Genomic DNA, 15,623 nt, shown 5'->3' with positions numbered 1-15,623 from the left:
AAGGATAATGCTTATTGACACTTCAATTGGTACTATCATAGTGGGATGGGTGTTGAATCCACCAAGCAACTCAAAATTGTGGATTTTTCCATTATCTAAAATTTATTTTCAATTTTTATTGATTAAATTTAAAAAATTCAATCAAATACAAATTCAATTCTTAAATTGAATTTGATAATTGAAAAATAATTTAATTTTTAAATAATCAATTAACATATTTAATTAAATAATTAAATAATAATTTAATATCAAATATTAAATTAATTAAACATCTATATCATACATGAATCCTATTCATGTAATTAATATTTAAATAAAAACTAAAAATATTTNATACATGAATCCTATTCATGTAATTAATATTTAAATAAAAACTAAAAATATTTTAAACTCACAAATTACGTTTATTTCGATAAGTTAAACGTTAATTATATCGAATATAATTATCCAATCCCTAATTTGAAATTGAAAAATTCAAATTCAAATCCTAATTTAAAATTTGAACACTTCAAATTGAATTTGAGCGCTTCAAATTCACTCAATATACTAATTGAAGATTTACGGGCTAGTAGAGGGACCTTATGGATTTACAGATCATGAGTTCCAACGATTTGAGATTAATTGGCTAAAGTCTTTAAACCGAATTAATCAATATTCGTTAACTACCGAGACACACCATTATAGCTCAGTAGTTGCACTCTCTCACTGTAGATATATTTCTGTCCACTTGATTTAACCATAATTAGTAAGTCGACTCTTCACAGGTTGTTCATAATATCGTTTGGGTCAAATGCTGTTTTACCCCTGGAATTACATCTTGGTCCTTAAATTCCATTGATCCTCTAATAAACAATTGGTTTGCGATCCAATCACTAAACCGAGCCCCTCTCGGGCCAATGAGAGGGTGGGGCCTCTTGTTCAAAACCTGGATTCAATACTTAAGAGAAAACCCTCTCTACTCTCCCTAAATCGGGTAGGTGTGAATTCCATCTTGCACCCCATGTCCCCAGCTATCTACCCGATCTTACTCTTAAAATTGCAGGTTTATTGAGCTGGCGCTGTTGAGCCAACCCTCACCTATGCAAATCTAAGGATAATCCCAATAAACAAGAGTTCATAGTTAGCTCAGGATTAAGGTTAGGTTACCTAGGTCCTCGATTTGAAACAGTTAGTCTTAAATAGTAAACAACATTATAAAGTAAGAGTGACTTATTCCTTGGTCTGATCTTATGCAAACTCATTGCATAGGATGTCCGCTCCTCATGTCACTATATGAACGAATCAGGATCACTTCATTTGTAGCACTTTACAACAAATTGTAACAACTACAGAGTGAGTCGCATCCAATAGTGTTACTAGAATAAGGCACCCCACTTTATTCATATACTATAGACCATTTTGGCTATTTACTCGAACTTGATCCATGTTTATGACGCCATATAAAGTTCAAGTACTCATGTAATAGCCATGGATCTTTATTTATTGGATTTAGTCTTTACAAGTGTAATTTATATATTCAATAACAATTTTATCGAATAAATGTCAATAACATCTTGATTGATAATGTAATATGTTTAATTTTACAAACTGCGAGTTTTATGACATACAACCCAACATGCATATATAATGAAACACAGATGAAAATGAAGATTTGTAATCATAATCTTGCATCAAATGTAGTCCACTGAAAATGGAGATTCTAAATTTTAAGTTAAAATCCAAAATATGTAAAATGAAGAAAAATATATATGTGCAAAATAACTTATTATACTTGTGTATGTGAGATATGTATCTCAATAGAAACTAAACTAAAATTAAAATATGAAGTATATATTTTAGAACAATTTTAAATATTTACGTTTTTTAAATGCATTTAAAATAATCCCGTGTATATTTGAAATAAACAAAATTGACGACGGATTTTTAATATCTATAAAATAATACAAGAAAGAACCCACTGGCAAACACAAAAAAGGGAGATCTGAGCATAAATGGAAGGAAACTCAAATGTAGTTGCATATCATATTCCTTAGGATATATACAATATTAGTTAATAAATAGAATAAAAAATCATTAAATGAGAATCTATAATTATATGATATATAATGTAATTAATGATTATTTAAAAAATAAAATCTCCAAATAATTAATAATAAATATGGTTTGAATTGTTTTAAATACCTTAGTTATAAAATGATACAGAATTTTAATATGAGAGAGAACATATCTTAGGTTAAAATTGTCCAAAAAATGTGCAGAAATCTAGTTATAAAATACAATTAAAGTTTAAAATATTTTGTAAAATATTGCTGGTGAAGTAGGTCATTTCCCTAAATATTTCTTGATTTAATGCATGTTTGGTACATTGTTTGGGTTTGCCTGAGATTCTTTTTAACACATTCTAAGACTAAGATATATGATCCCTTAGGTTGGAGCATGTGTTAGGCAAACTCCATTAGGTATGTTATGAGACGGTCGAGACCCAACATATTGACTTGATAGCTTGAAAATCACTGATAGCAATATATACACATACACAAACTTTCCTTTTATTTGTATGAGTAGCTAAACATAATTATTTAATTTAGTAGTTTCAAATAAATAATTATTCGGTCCAAATCTTAATATACGAGCATAACATAATAATTAAAGTGTGCATAATTCAAGGGTAATTAACATGAGCTTCTAAAAGTTAGAGGTTTGATCTCCCATCTCTACAATTGTCGTACTAAAAAATAGAGCATAACCATAGTGGAGAAATTTCACTGAAATCTTGAAATTTCAAATTTCGAAGGGAGAAATTTCATTTTCAACCAATTTTGATGAAATTTCGAGATTTTTTTTTAAAAAAATTGTCTCTCCCATTTGAGAAGATTTAAGAAAAAATCGATTTTTTATTAATTAACTATGTTAGTCCAATTAAAGTTTTTCGGTTCTATAGTCTTAATAATACAAAATTGTATAGTTTCACACATCAATATTATTTCCGACGATGAAGCTTTTTCAATGTGCTAGTTTTTTTAATTTCCAACTTTTCTCAATTTTCAACTTTATTACAAAACTTTAATTTCCAAACAAATTGAATTTGAAAAGCCAACAAAAATAACGTATATTTATCTTTAACCCCATTCAATTTTTTAAATTTAAATATTTACATCCTTTCACCTTAAAATTGAATTGTTGTGAATTTTTCTTTTATCATCTAAAACTTTCAATTCCACACTATTTCACATCAAAATATTTCTAAACTTTATATTATCTTGTAAATATTTTTCTATTTCTTTTTAAATTTATACTATCACATCGATATTTACACAAACATTTATAATATATATCTAAATATTGTCTTACTTATAAAAAGAAGATTAAAAATGATTAATTATAGTCTAGTTAAGTCAAAAACAAAGTTTTAGTAACTAATTATAACAATTGTGATCAATTTCCATAATGTTTATCGAAATCTCTATATCGATATTTTCATAAAATCGAGACCTAAATATTTTCATCGATATTTCAAACTTTGAACATAACATCATAGTTTTTTCCCCCTTTTGACAAATAACAAAAGATTTTAATCGATAGAGAAAAGGATGTAAAATTTTAGGGGATTGTTTTAAATGGTAAAACTATTGAACTTATTTACAAAATAGTAAAATTTTATTATCAGTTGTGATAAATATCTATCATACAGTGACATTTTGTTATATAATGTCATGTATAAATAAGTTGTTTCGTTTTTCAAAACAACCCTAAATTTAAATATATNAAGAAAAGAAAAGAAAAGACACTCTTCAAAAAGGAAAAAAAAGTCATAACCATTAACCCTACATTGAGACGGCTTGTGGCAGCTCTCACTCGTCTGAACCCTTCCCGCCTTTCGCCTTAAATCTCCGGCAACATCTTTCACTCTCAGCTCCCAAGCGGCTCTGAAATCTCTCATCCATTTCTCTTCATCAGCAGATTCATCATCCTCACCCTCCAGAATCCCCCATCTTTCTCACTGGATCCTCCCTCACTCGCAGTCGCATTCAAGGTTTGTTCGCCATTAATTGTTTCTTTTACATTTTGCTCAATCTCCATCTTTCTCTCACTCACGGTTCAGAAAGTGTAACTGTGCAATGGATGTCTCATTTCTTCTACCCGTAAACGAAATCCACGTTGTTCTCTGTAGCTTTGTTCCAACTCATTTCGAGTTTCAATCCCTTGGCCCCTTCCGTTGGAACACCGCGAGCGTTTCTCTCCAGTTTTAGTGCTTTGGATAGTTTAGGACTTTTACTTCTCAAATCAACCAGCCCCCATGTAGTCGCATCTATTCTCGAATCGTTCTCTCTCTCCCTCTCTGTTGTTTCATGGTTTTAAGTTTCGGGCTCGGTAAATTTTATTTGTTTTACGTTGCTCTGGCTTTGCAAGTATTTATTTTCTTATTGATTGACTATGAATATATGTAAAGATTTGGGTCATGTTCAGATCCATCAATATGCTTCTGCAAAAAGATCTAAAATAAAGGGTTGCTCTTTTGGTTTTTTCCTGCTAAACAAATTTACTTGAAAGTGAATTTGGAGATTTTTTATTACTCTTCTTTGTCTTCAAGTTAATAATTCTCATGTTTGTTGAATGTTGTTTTGATTTTCATATATATGAAACTAGTGGGTTCAAGTTCAACAATGGAAATACCGAATGTCATCCCCTTATGTTTTAGACGCATGTGTGAACCGCTACAAAATACAAATGTTAAGGCTAAGGCTAAAATTGAATCTCTATTTCTTTGTTCTAAATGATAATACAAATTATAAGGCAGTAAGATCTACATGTACATCATGAAGGTTATGGAGTAGTAGCAATAGCATCCCCTTGACTTTCTCTATGTTATTTGATTCTTAAGAAGCATTGATAGCATTCTTTCTGATCTCTTCTCAACAGATTTAAGTCTTCTCAAGTGTTTACTTCATTTCAACCTCAAGAGGACACTAAACGATGGCAATTGCTTCACAAACCCCTGACATATTGGGTGAGCGGCAATCTGGGCAGGATGTTCGCACTCAAAATGGTAAATTAAAACTTTTCACCCCTTGCTTTCTTCTTCTTAGTTCTTTTTCTTCTGATGATTTTTTTTGACTAGATAGATGTTTCTTTTTTATTTATACACGTGTGTTCTTTATTTATCTTAAACTTGTAATAGACGATGTGTATTACTTATTTGAGTTGTTTGGTGGGTTCAGTTGTAGCATGTCAAGCGGTTGCAAACATTGTGAAATCCTCACTTGGACCTGTTGGCCTCGATAAGGTATTGCGTCATTTTCCAATTTCTTGTACTATGAGGTTGCAGATTCTTGCTAATGCTGCTTCCTTTAGCATTTATGAGTTAAAATGCAGTGAGTTTGTACTTCCTATTCATTCTTGTAAATCATGATGAAATTTTCATGTACAACATAGGTATGGTTCTCTGTAAATTTCATTGCTGAGATCTTTTTCTTTAAATTATATTAAACTTACTGATAGTTTGCTAGTTGAGAAGCTTTCAACTTAGAGGAGGAATGTTTACAATCTTTGAAGCTCCTAGGAATGTGTTTTGTATAAAGAGTTGGATTGAAACAGTGGTTCTTGCTAAGCTTTCTAAGCTATTAATTTGTTCTAAAAATATGTATCAGATGCTTGTGGATGATATTGGTGACGTTACAATCACTAATGACGGTGCAACAATTCTCAAGATGTTAGAAGTTGAGCACCCTGCTGCGAAGGTGGGCAAATAGCCTTGTTTACTGATATATGTAAACTTTTATGTGGTAAATGTTGATCTTATGCGGTTTTAGGTGCTAGTGGAGTTGGCTGAACTCCAAGATCGAGAAGTTGGTGACGGCACAACTTCAGTAGTCATTGTAGCAGCCGAGTTGCTCAAGGTAAGTGTACTTAATGTGCTTCGAGTTAAGAAAGCATCATTTATTATCATGAACACCTAGAATTTCATTTTCCCCCCTGTAACTTTTCAGAGAGCTAATGATCTGGTGAGAAACAAGATTCATCCAACTTCTATAATTAGCGGGTACAGGGTAAGCAAGTTTCCTTTCTTTTTTCCATTCTGATGAAGTTTCGTTCTGCTGTTCTTTTTGTAGCAATGTCTGTAGCACTCAATTTCTATTGATTTTTAGTTGTATTTTTTGAAGTTCTGATTTTAGTATTTATGGGCACCGATATTTTCCTGATGTTGATAGCTAGCCATGAGGGAAGCATGCAAGTATGTTGAGGAGAAGTTGGCTGTAAAGGTGAGTTATTTCTAGTAAAATATCTTTGTATAATTGTTGAAGATGATTTATATTTATAAATATATTATGTTAATCTTATGCATTCTACTTCTGATGACATTATATGGACTTGGGTGCAATGTTGTTCACCTAGGCTAAGAAATCTTTCTACGAGGAGGTGCATCCTTGATTTAAATGCAAAAGTTACACCAATCGTGTAAATGTCCAATCAGATAAATGTGTAATCAAGTACTATTTCTTCTAACAATAGTCATGCCGAACTCCTTATTGCCTTTTTTAAAAAGAGGTTTTATAAGGTCCTTAACATCATCATTAGTAATAAGGATTGAGGATTCATTTATTCATCTTTTGTTTTCAATGTTTCTATAGGCTAGGATTTATTTATTTATTTATTATCATTTTTTTAGAGTAATTGGGTTGAGTTGGTGGGCTACCCTTTTTTTAGTTTAACCCCTGGGTTCTCTCTGCTTCTTTTTTGTAAGGAATTTTTTCCCAATTAATGGCAATTTGATCAAGTCATTTTTTAAAGCTCCCTTGGTTGTGGAGTGGGCTCAAACCCTTTTGTATAGTTCTTTCGTATTTTATACTAACAAAGATTAATGAACAGTCTCGTTTCTTATCCAAACAAAGAGTTTCTGATATCACTTGATGTGGATGGCCAGGTTGAAAAGTTGGGAAAAGACTCGCTTATTAACTGTGCTAAGACAAGCATGTCTTCCAAGTTGATTACAAGTGATAGCGACTTCTTCGCAAACTTGGTAAGTTCTTGACCCCTTTTGTTGTTGCTAAGTTTGAGTACTTTTTAGGTTCAGCGTCATCTTTTATAATGTATGTGGTAATTTTGATGACTTTTATGTAAAATAATGTTGCCTGTAGTTCATTTGCTAATGTTCATTCACGGTTGCTTTGCTAAGTGTTATACATTATCAGATTAGCTTTTACCTTCTACTTGCTAAGATAATGGAATAATGACAATGTCTTCTGATCTTTATTTGATTGCTCTAAGTAATGTCTTTGGGTCTCTAGGTTGTAGATGCGGTGCAAGCAGTCAAGATGACCAATGCAAGGGGAGAAATTAAATACCCAATTAAGGTTTGTGACTTTTGGGTTTATTTTTCCAATCTGGCTTTCGGAAATCCTAAGTATTTGCTTATTTCCTTTTCTAGATTGTTTTTAAGTTTAAGTTAGGTAACAAAGATGAATTCCTATGTCACAGACAAATGTTTATTAATTATTTCGTCCAACTTACTTTTGGATGGATAATTGCCCTAAGAAAATCAAAATTTTCTCATGGAAACTTAGTCTTGGTGCTGTTAATATAGCTGATCATTTTTAACGTCGTATGCTCTATATGTCTATCTCTCCATCCTGGTGTTTCATGTGTCAAGAGACTCAAGACCACGTTGAGTCCCCTGTTGATCTATTTATGCTTTGTTCTTTTGCTTCTTGATTCTGGATTATTGTTTTGAAAACTTTTGGTTGGTCTATAGCTTGCTCAAATAATATGTTTGTCATCCTTGCATCTCCTTTGGTGGGCCATTCTTTCATGGTACAAAGAAGATGGTTTGGTTGGCCGTTATGCGAGCTTTCTGTTGGACTTTATGGGGCGAGTGTAATAAATGTTTTTTTTGGGACTCCTTTTCCATTTTTGATAGCTTCATGGAATTGGTTGTCTACCACTTTCTATTGGTGCAAAACTAACACCCTTTTAAGAATTATAGTCTCTCTATAAAGCACATATACTCCTAGAATGGCCAAGCGTCGGTGTCGGACATGTGTCGGACACTGACTGAACCCTGACATGCCAGCTGGCCCGTTTATCATTTTATTATTATTTTTTTTGCTTTCCGACTTGTCAGGACATGCCTTGGACACACCATCTGCAAAAAGAAAAAAAATTAAAATGTAACAAGACCCACTATTGGCAAGCCATTGAAGGGGCATTTTAAGCCCATCACTGTTCAACACTTCTTTAAAAAACAATTCTACGGTTTTTACACGCATTCTCCACGCTAAAACATTTCACCCTCAAGACTTAGTCACTTAATCCACAGTCTGCATTTTTCAAAAATAAAATAAAAAACAACCCACTTTGCTACCCCCAATTTTTCTTTCTAACTTTATTGACAGCGGCGACTTCAACTTCAGGACGTGGGGTCTTGCCGACAACTTCTGTGACTTCTCTTAGTGTTTTTTTTCTTTTCCCATTTTTGTTATTTTTCCTTCGATTTTTATCTTTCTTTTTTCCCCACTTCTATTTTTTTCCCTTTTGTTAAATATGAGTGCATATTTCACAATATGTCAAAATATGCACACATTTATTTTTGTAAAAAAGAAAAATAAATGTATCTCCGTGACCTACTTTTTTGAAAATTGACGTGTCGGTTTCAATGTCCTGTCATAGTCGTGTCATGTATCAATGTTTGTGCTTTTTAGGGACTCTTTCTTATTTAGTTTCCAATTGGAAATATGTTAATCTCCTCAACTCTACATTTCTTTTCACTCAAAGAAAAAAAATTACATTAGACTCCTTTAGACAGAAGGCTATTGAGACCTTGGATTGACTCATATGTTTTCCATTCTTTGAGTATTTTCTTATGAGAATTTTTTTTTTTTTTGAAGAGGATTTTGTGGGTTTAGTTTATTTCAAGGTTTCTAGCTTGGGATCCTCATCCTCTTTGGCTTTTACTCTGTACTGACTAGTGAGAACCATTGGGCCTTTATGGCCCTTGACTCTACATATGGTCAAGAGAGCACGTGTTTGAGGTTTTGTGTCCAAGAAGGGCAACACTGTGAGTGTGAGCCTATTTTAATGGTCCTTATTGGATAAAAATCAGAATTGTCCTTATTTATTTTTGTAAAAAAAAAATAAAAATAAACATGTCTCCAATGTGTCTTGTCCTACTTTTTTGAAAATTGACGTGTCGGTTTCGATGCCTTGTCATAGTCGTGTCACGTATCACTGTTTATGCTTCTTAGGGACTCTTTCTTATTTAGTTTCCAATTGGAAATATGTTCAGTAATCGCCCTTAGGTGCTTGGGGTTTCCTCTTATTTTATTTATTAAATCAAATGTTTCTTATCTAAAAAAAATGCTTTTGGATCTTGTTACTTTAAGCATAACTCAACTAGCTGGGACACATATTCTCAACTAAAAGATCGTTCGAATCTCCTCAACTCTACATCACTAAAAGAAAAAGAAAAATACATTCAATTCCTTTAGACAGAAGGCTACTGAGACTTGGATTGACTCATATGTTTTCCGTTCTTTGAGGATTTTCTTATGAGATTTTTTTTTTGAAGAGGAATTTGTGGATTTAATTTATTTCAAGGTTTCTAGCTTGGGATCCCCTCCTCTTTGGCTTTTACTCTGTACTGACTAATGAGAACCATTGGGCCTTTATGGCCCTTGACTTTACATATGGTCAAGACAGTACATGTTTAAGGTTTTGTGTCCAAGAAGGGCAATACTGTGAGTGTGAGCCTATTTTGATGGTCCTTATTGGATAAAAATCAGAGTTGTTTTCTTAAAACTGATTGATGAACTTATAAGCATTTTTTCAGACAGTTTTAATGCTCTCTCCCCTGTTGCCTCTAGGTTCACATGGAACATTATTACTCAACCCACTCTTAACCTTCATGTCTTCTCATTTACGACAAAAGTGATGTGGAACTTTTTTTTTTTTTTTTTTTTTTGGGGGAGTGGAAGATTTCATTGATTGAAAAATCTTCTAAGGTGATGTGGAACTAAGAGATTATTGGATGTTGATTAAATAAACTTCTAAATTGAAGTACATGTTTTCATGAGTAAAGCTACATTTCTTGAAAAAGAGTAGAAGTTGATAAGGATTTTTTGAACTAGAATTTAGTAGTTTTTTTTTTTCTGTGTTTCAGGGAATCAACATTTTGAAAGCTCATGGAAAAAGTGCAAAAGAGAGCTATCTATTGAATGGTTATGCTCTAGATACAGGTCGAGCAGCTCAAGGGATGCCAATTAGAGTTGCACCTGCCAGGATTGCTTGCCTCGACTTCAATCTCCAAAAGACAAAAATGCAGCTGGGTGTACAAGTTCTTGTCACTGATCCAAGGGAACTTGAGAAAATTCGTCAGAGGTAATGGACATTCGAATTTCTTTCGAGCTTCTTGTGCCCAAAAATTATATTGAGTTGAACTATAATTGTTAATTCCTAAAGATTCTCTTCACTGCCATTACAATTTGGAAATTTTACATGTTATAACGTCTTTTCTTCAAGGAAACTTTTAAGTAGTTGTGTAATTGTGTTCTTGATTAATCAAATTTATAATTCTCATATTGTTTAACCTTGTTTGGCAATTATTGCACATTTTGTTCATAGGGAGTCTGATATGATGAAAGAACGCATCGAAAAGCTTTTGAAAGCTGGAGCAAATGTTGTTCTCACCACGAAAGGGATTGATGACATGGCACTCAAGGCAAGCTTCTTTAATTTTTGTTCTCATTTAACTGCTCTCTGCTATACCCTACTAATTAGTGTCTACTACTTTTCTTGGATTATTTTTGGATGTCTGTTAATGTAGCTGACATTTGTTTAAATGTAGTGCATCTCATTTATATTGTTGATTATAAACCTGCTCCCATCAAGATAAATGAAATGCATTCCTGCATATCTAGTGTAAATATTTTTTCCTATTTTTCTTTTCTGATTGTATGAGGATTATGTGTTCTGTTGTATTTGTATACAATGTCATTGATGTACAGAAAAATTTTAAAAATTGTTATTATATTTGTTAATTTTTTCCAAGGATGTTATTGTCTAATCATTTTTGTTTCTCTAATGTCAGTATTTTGTGGAGGCGGGTGCTATTGCTGTTAGGCGAGTAAAAAAGGAGGACATGCGCCATGTCGCCAAGGCTACTGGAGCAACCATGGTACGTTAATAGTTACCTTTCCTTTTGGATCATTTATCCATTTTAATCTAATCTGCCAGTTTGTTTCATTGTAGATGGTGTTCCCAAAGATTGGTTGAGGCTTTCATATATTGTCTTCACTGTTATATGGAGCACATTGTCATGGTTGCGCTTGTGCTTAGAGCAGATTTTTAAATAAAAGAATTCTATTTTCGTTTTCTTTCCGTTACATATACTTAAAGTACTAAAGTTTCTACATGATTCTCTTTGCATGCTAAGGTCACCTTTTTGTGCCTTTCACTTTCTTTAGTGTTTTGGGGAAGTTGGTATTAGCATTTTGGACTGGTTTAGGAAGTTGCACATTCAATAGAGTTAGTAGGCTTGTAGCCCTCAGTTGTCTTGTCTTTGAGAAGAAGGTTAGAATCATATTGTGCCCCTTCATGTTTATAGTTACATTCTAACATCAAGGTTAGTATCATATGGGTGGTATAGAGCGTTGGTAATATTTTGGAGTTTTGGAGTGAGATTTTAAAAGGGTGTAGATATGGTATTTCTTTTGATATTGCTTCACTTTCTAAACAATAATACCAGGGATTACGCCCCTTTTTCAATTTGCACCAACTGGATAATTTTCTTCCTTTTGTAATTACATTTTCTATGGAGGATATATTAATTAAATAATGCACTTCATTATGTACAGAATATTCTTGCTTCTTACCTTAAAAAAAACCATTTAGGAGTTTCCTGACACCATTTATGTTATTGTATTGTTTCTTGTGGGATCTCTTTTGGTTTGGCTTTCTTTTTAGTCTAGCTCGTGGTCTTGATCTTTCATCTTAATGAAAGCTTGGTCTCTCTCTCCTCTCTATTAACTGCTTTGAGTGTTTTTTTATCCCATATGCCGGTTAGTTCTGGACATCTTGTCCCTTTTATTTTGTGGCAATATATATTATTCCCCACTCAAACGAAAAAAAGAAAATCTTGTTCTCGTAAAGCCAGAGGGCATTTAATTATTTGTTTTCTTGTGTGGACTGAGTCCTCTGTGAGCTTCATTTCAGCGAAATGAATCTTCTGAGCCTCTTTTTATCTAAGCTACTGCTCCTCAACTTTTGTTTTACAGTGTCTAATATCTTATGGCAATATCTTTTATTTAGAGCGAGAAAGCAACTATTATTATTATTTTTATTATTAATTGTTATCCTTCCTGCTCATGGGCCTGCAGGTTTCGACATTTGCTGACATGGAGGGGGAGGAAACCTTCGAGCCATCACTTCTTGGATATGCTGATGAGGTCGTAGAGGAAAGAATTGCTGATGATGATGTCGTTATGATAAAGGGTTCTAAAACTACTAGTGCGGTCAGTGACTTTGACCTAGCTCAAGCTGTTGTGAAGCTAATTTCTAGATCTAATTGTTTTAAATTGCAAATTCTTAGGGTAGATAGTGTGGAACTTTTCTGTATTAGTTCTGATATTGATACATTATTCACATTATTACCTGTGGTTTAATTATCTAACTTGAAAAAGGTCTTGAAAACAGATAATTTTTTTTTATGAATGCTGAACAATGGGAAATTATATATTTGGTGGAATGTAATTGTTTCTTCATAAAAAAAAATCTGTAGGTCTTTTTTTAATTAAAAAAAATTTCTGTTTTTTAAAGGAATGACATGGTGATATAATCTAATTTCTTAAAAATTATTATTCTCTAGGTCTCTTTGATCCTTAGAGGCGCAAATGACTATATGCTCGATGAGATGGAGAGGTCTTTGCATGATGCATTATCTATCGTCAAGAGGACTCTCGAGTCCAATACGGTAATACAATTTGTGCTGTTCTCATTTCAATTTCTACCAACCAGTAGCAGCCGATGGCACATGATTTTTGGAACATTTAAATTGAACATGGATAATTGGGTGATAGATTGGCAACAAGAATCAGAAACTCATTTATTCATGAGTCAGTTTCCAATTACCTATTTGTCGTTGAATGTGTTGATCATACAGGTGGTAGCAGGTGGTGGTGCAGTTGAATCTGCATTGTCGGTGTATTTAGAATACCTTGCAACAACTCTAGGCTCCCGTGAGCAGTTGGCAATTGCTGAGTTTGCTGAATCTTTGTTAATTATTCCAAAGGTATAATGACAATGGTGCAAATTTTGGAAATGTTTTGGGACTTCATCAATGTCACTTGCATGTTCTTTGTGTAGGTACTTGCTGTTAATGCTGCTAAGGATGCTACCGAGTTAGTTGCCAAACTACGGGCTTACCACCACACAGCACAAACAAAGGCAGATAAGAAGCATCTCTCCAGGTACTATAATTATTGCCTTAGTATACTCTATTTTTCCTGCTAATTTTTCCTTCTTTTGGAGGAACCTTTTTTAGCTTGCACCTTGAATATGCATCATGTTTTTATTCATTATTGATAAAGGCCCAAGAAGCATGGATACAAATATTATATGTTGCAGTTACGGTGAGTCTGTGACACATCAGTTTCTGAAAAAGTAGGTCACAGACTAGTTAGAGATACCTTTTTTCTTTTCCTCTTTCTTATATGTGTCTAAATATGTATCTAAATATGTGTTATGTATTAGAGCTACTTAATGATTTAAATTTTCAGCTGTGCAACTTCACTAATTCAACGGCTTTTTATGGGGTCTGCAGCTTAAAATTTATATTATGTGGGGTTGAGCAAAATGGTTAATATGCTGGCTCTCTAAATGATTTTTTCCCCTTTTTTCCCCCATATTTTTTGCATTACGAGGGATTTTCTTTGAGGTGGAGGAGCTGAGAAGAAAGTAGAGTGGTATCATTACTTAATTGACTGCTGTGTCCAAAGTTTAGAAAGGTCCGTTTGGAGATGAGATAATTTGGACATCAAAATTCTAGCCCTCGTGAAATGGCTTCAATAGCTGGGATTCTGCTGAGAGGAGGTTTATGAACGGATTTGAGAGACTTGGCATGCGAGGGTTTGAGATTATTTAATGTGTTACAATTGTTTTTGTTTTGTTTTTTTTTTTTTGTCTGTTTAACATCCATTTTTTTGTTTATTGGTCGGTGGAGGCTTTACTAAAATAGTAGACATTTTATCTTGATTTATAGTGCACTTTCGTTTACAACTTTACACAATGAGTATGTAAATGAGACATTACGGTCAATTTTTATTTAACTGGATAAAAATGCCCACCAAATATGAGTTAGGGGGGCAACTATAACTCATCCTCACTTTTGGGGTTTCCGTTTGAGTTGGGATTACAGTGGCTTGTTTTGGCGTTAACCTGTTAGAATTATGTTTAATAATTCCATTCTTTGAGCAGCATGGGACTAGATCTAACCAATGGAACCATCCGCAATAACTTGGAAGCTGGTGTTATTGAGCCTGCCATGAGCAAAGTAAAGATAATTCAGGTAAACAACTTCTGACATTGCTAATGTCCATTTTGTTCTTTTTTTCCCCCTCCTTTTTTTCAACCTTCATAATTTGTTTTCCTCAATTTTCTCCCAGTTTGCAACTGAAGCAGCGATTACAATTCTTCGTATTGATGATATGATCAAACTTTACAAGGATGAAACACAAAACGAGGAATAGGTTGGTTTTTCATAATTCTGGATAGAAGACTAATGACATCGATATTCTTCATAGGTAGTGAGCCTGCTTATTACTGGCTTGAGTTTATTATAAAGTAGATTTGTATCCAGGTGAAGTGTGTATTTCTATCAACTGTGTTTTCATGTCGACGATGCCGAGAGCTTTGATCTGCTGCACCTTCTGATGCCAGCGGGTCTTTTTGGAGAAATTTTGTCCGGCTTTGTTTGAGAGAAGATTTTTATTTGACAATCTCACCTTATTTAGAAATGTGTTCTGTAATTTTTAGCACTGGTTTTTGGGACTTCGGAGTCTGTTAATATAATATGTTTTTTTTTATTGTTATTATGGGACTATTTTAGAACAGTGCATTTGATGCAGTGCCATTTTAGTATTGAAATGTTTTATTGTATTTGTTTATCATCTTTAAGCATAGGGTGAGAAAATATTGCTAGTTGAGAACAATTTTGATCATATTGTTTGTTCACCTCACATCCTTGATCCTTGTATTGCATTCATGACTCATTCTTGCCTTTGCTAAAACTTATTCTCAAGTCTTTAAAAGCTCTTTATGCAATGGAGCCTATCTTTAAGTTTAACTAAAGAAAGTATTTGAGAGCACCATTTAAATGTATTTTTTAAAAATATATATATTTTAAGTTCAGCAACTAGTGGGGTAGGGGATACGGACCTGACCTCTTAGTTGATTACATGCATTAACTAGTTGAATGCTAAGGGTAGCTAACATTTTTGTAGTTGTATTGTGTCAATTGTTTACTCAATACAGTTTATTAATCTCCCATGATATGTTTTTCTTTTCAAAATAACCCTATAACCTCAAAAGTAATCCATCAATGATAATATAAAAAACTAGGGCTTGGTTGATTATTT

At 33.1% G+C, this 15,623-nt stretch overlaps 1 protein-coding gene across 2 annotated transcripts; it reads left to right on the top strand.

The window, feature by feature from the left end:
* The first annotated feature begins 3,781 nt into the window (after nt 1–3,781).
* LOC120080035 (T-complex protein 1 subunit alpha) lies at nt 3,782–15,150 on the top strand. 2 transcript variants are annotated; one of them, XM_039034571.1, is made up of 19 exons: nt 3,782–4,033; nt 4,921–5,047; nt 5,220–5,284; nt 5,649–5,738; nt 5,811–5,897; nt 5,988–6,047; nt 6,210–6,260; nt 6,923–7,018; nt 7,287–7,352; nt 10,154–10,371; nt 10,615–10,711; nt 11,081–11,167; nt 12,369–12,503; nt 12,857–12,961; nt 13,151–13,279; nt 13,354–13,457; nt 14,464–14,554; nt 14,652–14,735; nt 14,846–15,150. In XM_039034571.1, the coding sequence occupies exons 2-18, from the start codon at nt 4,975–4,977 to the stop codon at nt 14,733–14,735; spliced, it is 1,638 nt and encodes a 545-aa protein (XP_038890499.1). In that variant the 5' UTR covers nt 3,782–4,033; nt 4,921–4,974; the 3' UTR covers nt 14,846–15,150. The 2 variants fall into 2 exon arrangements, with proteins under 2 accessions (XP_038890499.1, XP_038890498.1); XM_039034570.1 differs by having other exon boundaries at nt 14,652–15,150.
* The last annotated feature ends 473 nt before the right edge of the window (nt 15,151–15,623 follow it).

The sequence above is a fragment of the Benincasa hispida genome, chromosome 6 (assembly GCF_009727055.1).
Source record: "Benincasa hispida cultivar B227 chromosome 6, ASM972705v1, whole genome shotgun sequence".
Lineage (NCBI taxonomy): Eukaryota > Viridiplantae > Streptophyta > Magnoliopsida > Cucurbitales > Cucurbitaceae > Benincasa > Benincasa hispida.
Note: the sequence above shows the minus strand (reverse complement) of the source record. Positions and strands in the feature narration are given on the sequence as shown.

Coding starts and splice junctions, on each gene's coding strand:
- LOC120080035 (XM_039034571.1), top strand. CDS start 4,975: ATGGCAATTGCTTCACAAACCCCTGACATATTGGGTGAGCGGCAATCT. Junction 6,261..6,922: donor AGGAGAAGTTGGCTGTAAAG/GTGAGTTATTTC, acceptor GTGGATGGCCAG/GTTGAAAAGTTGGGAAAAGA. Junction 10,372..10,614: donor CTTGAGAAAATTCGTCAGAG/GTAATGGACATT, acceptor TTTTGTTCATAG/GGAGTCTGATATGATGAAAG.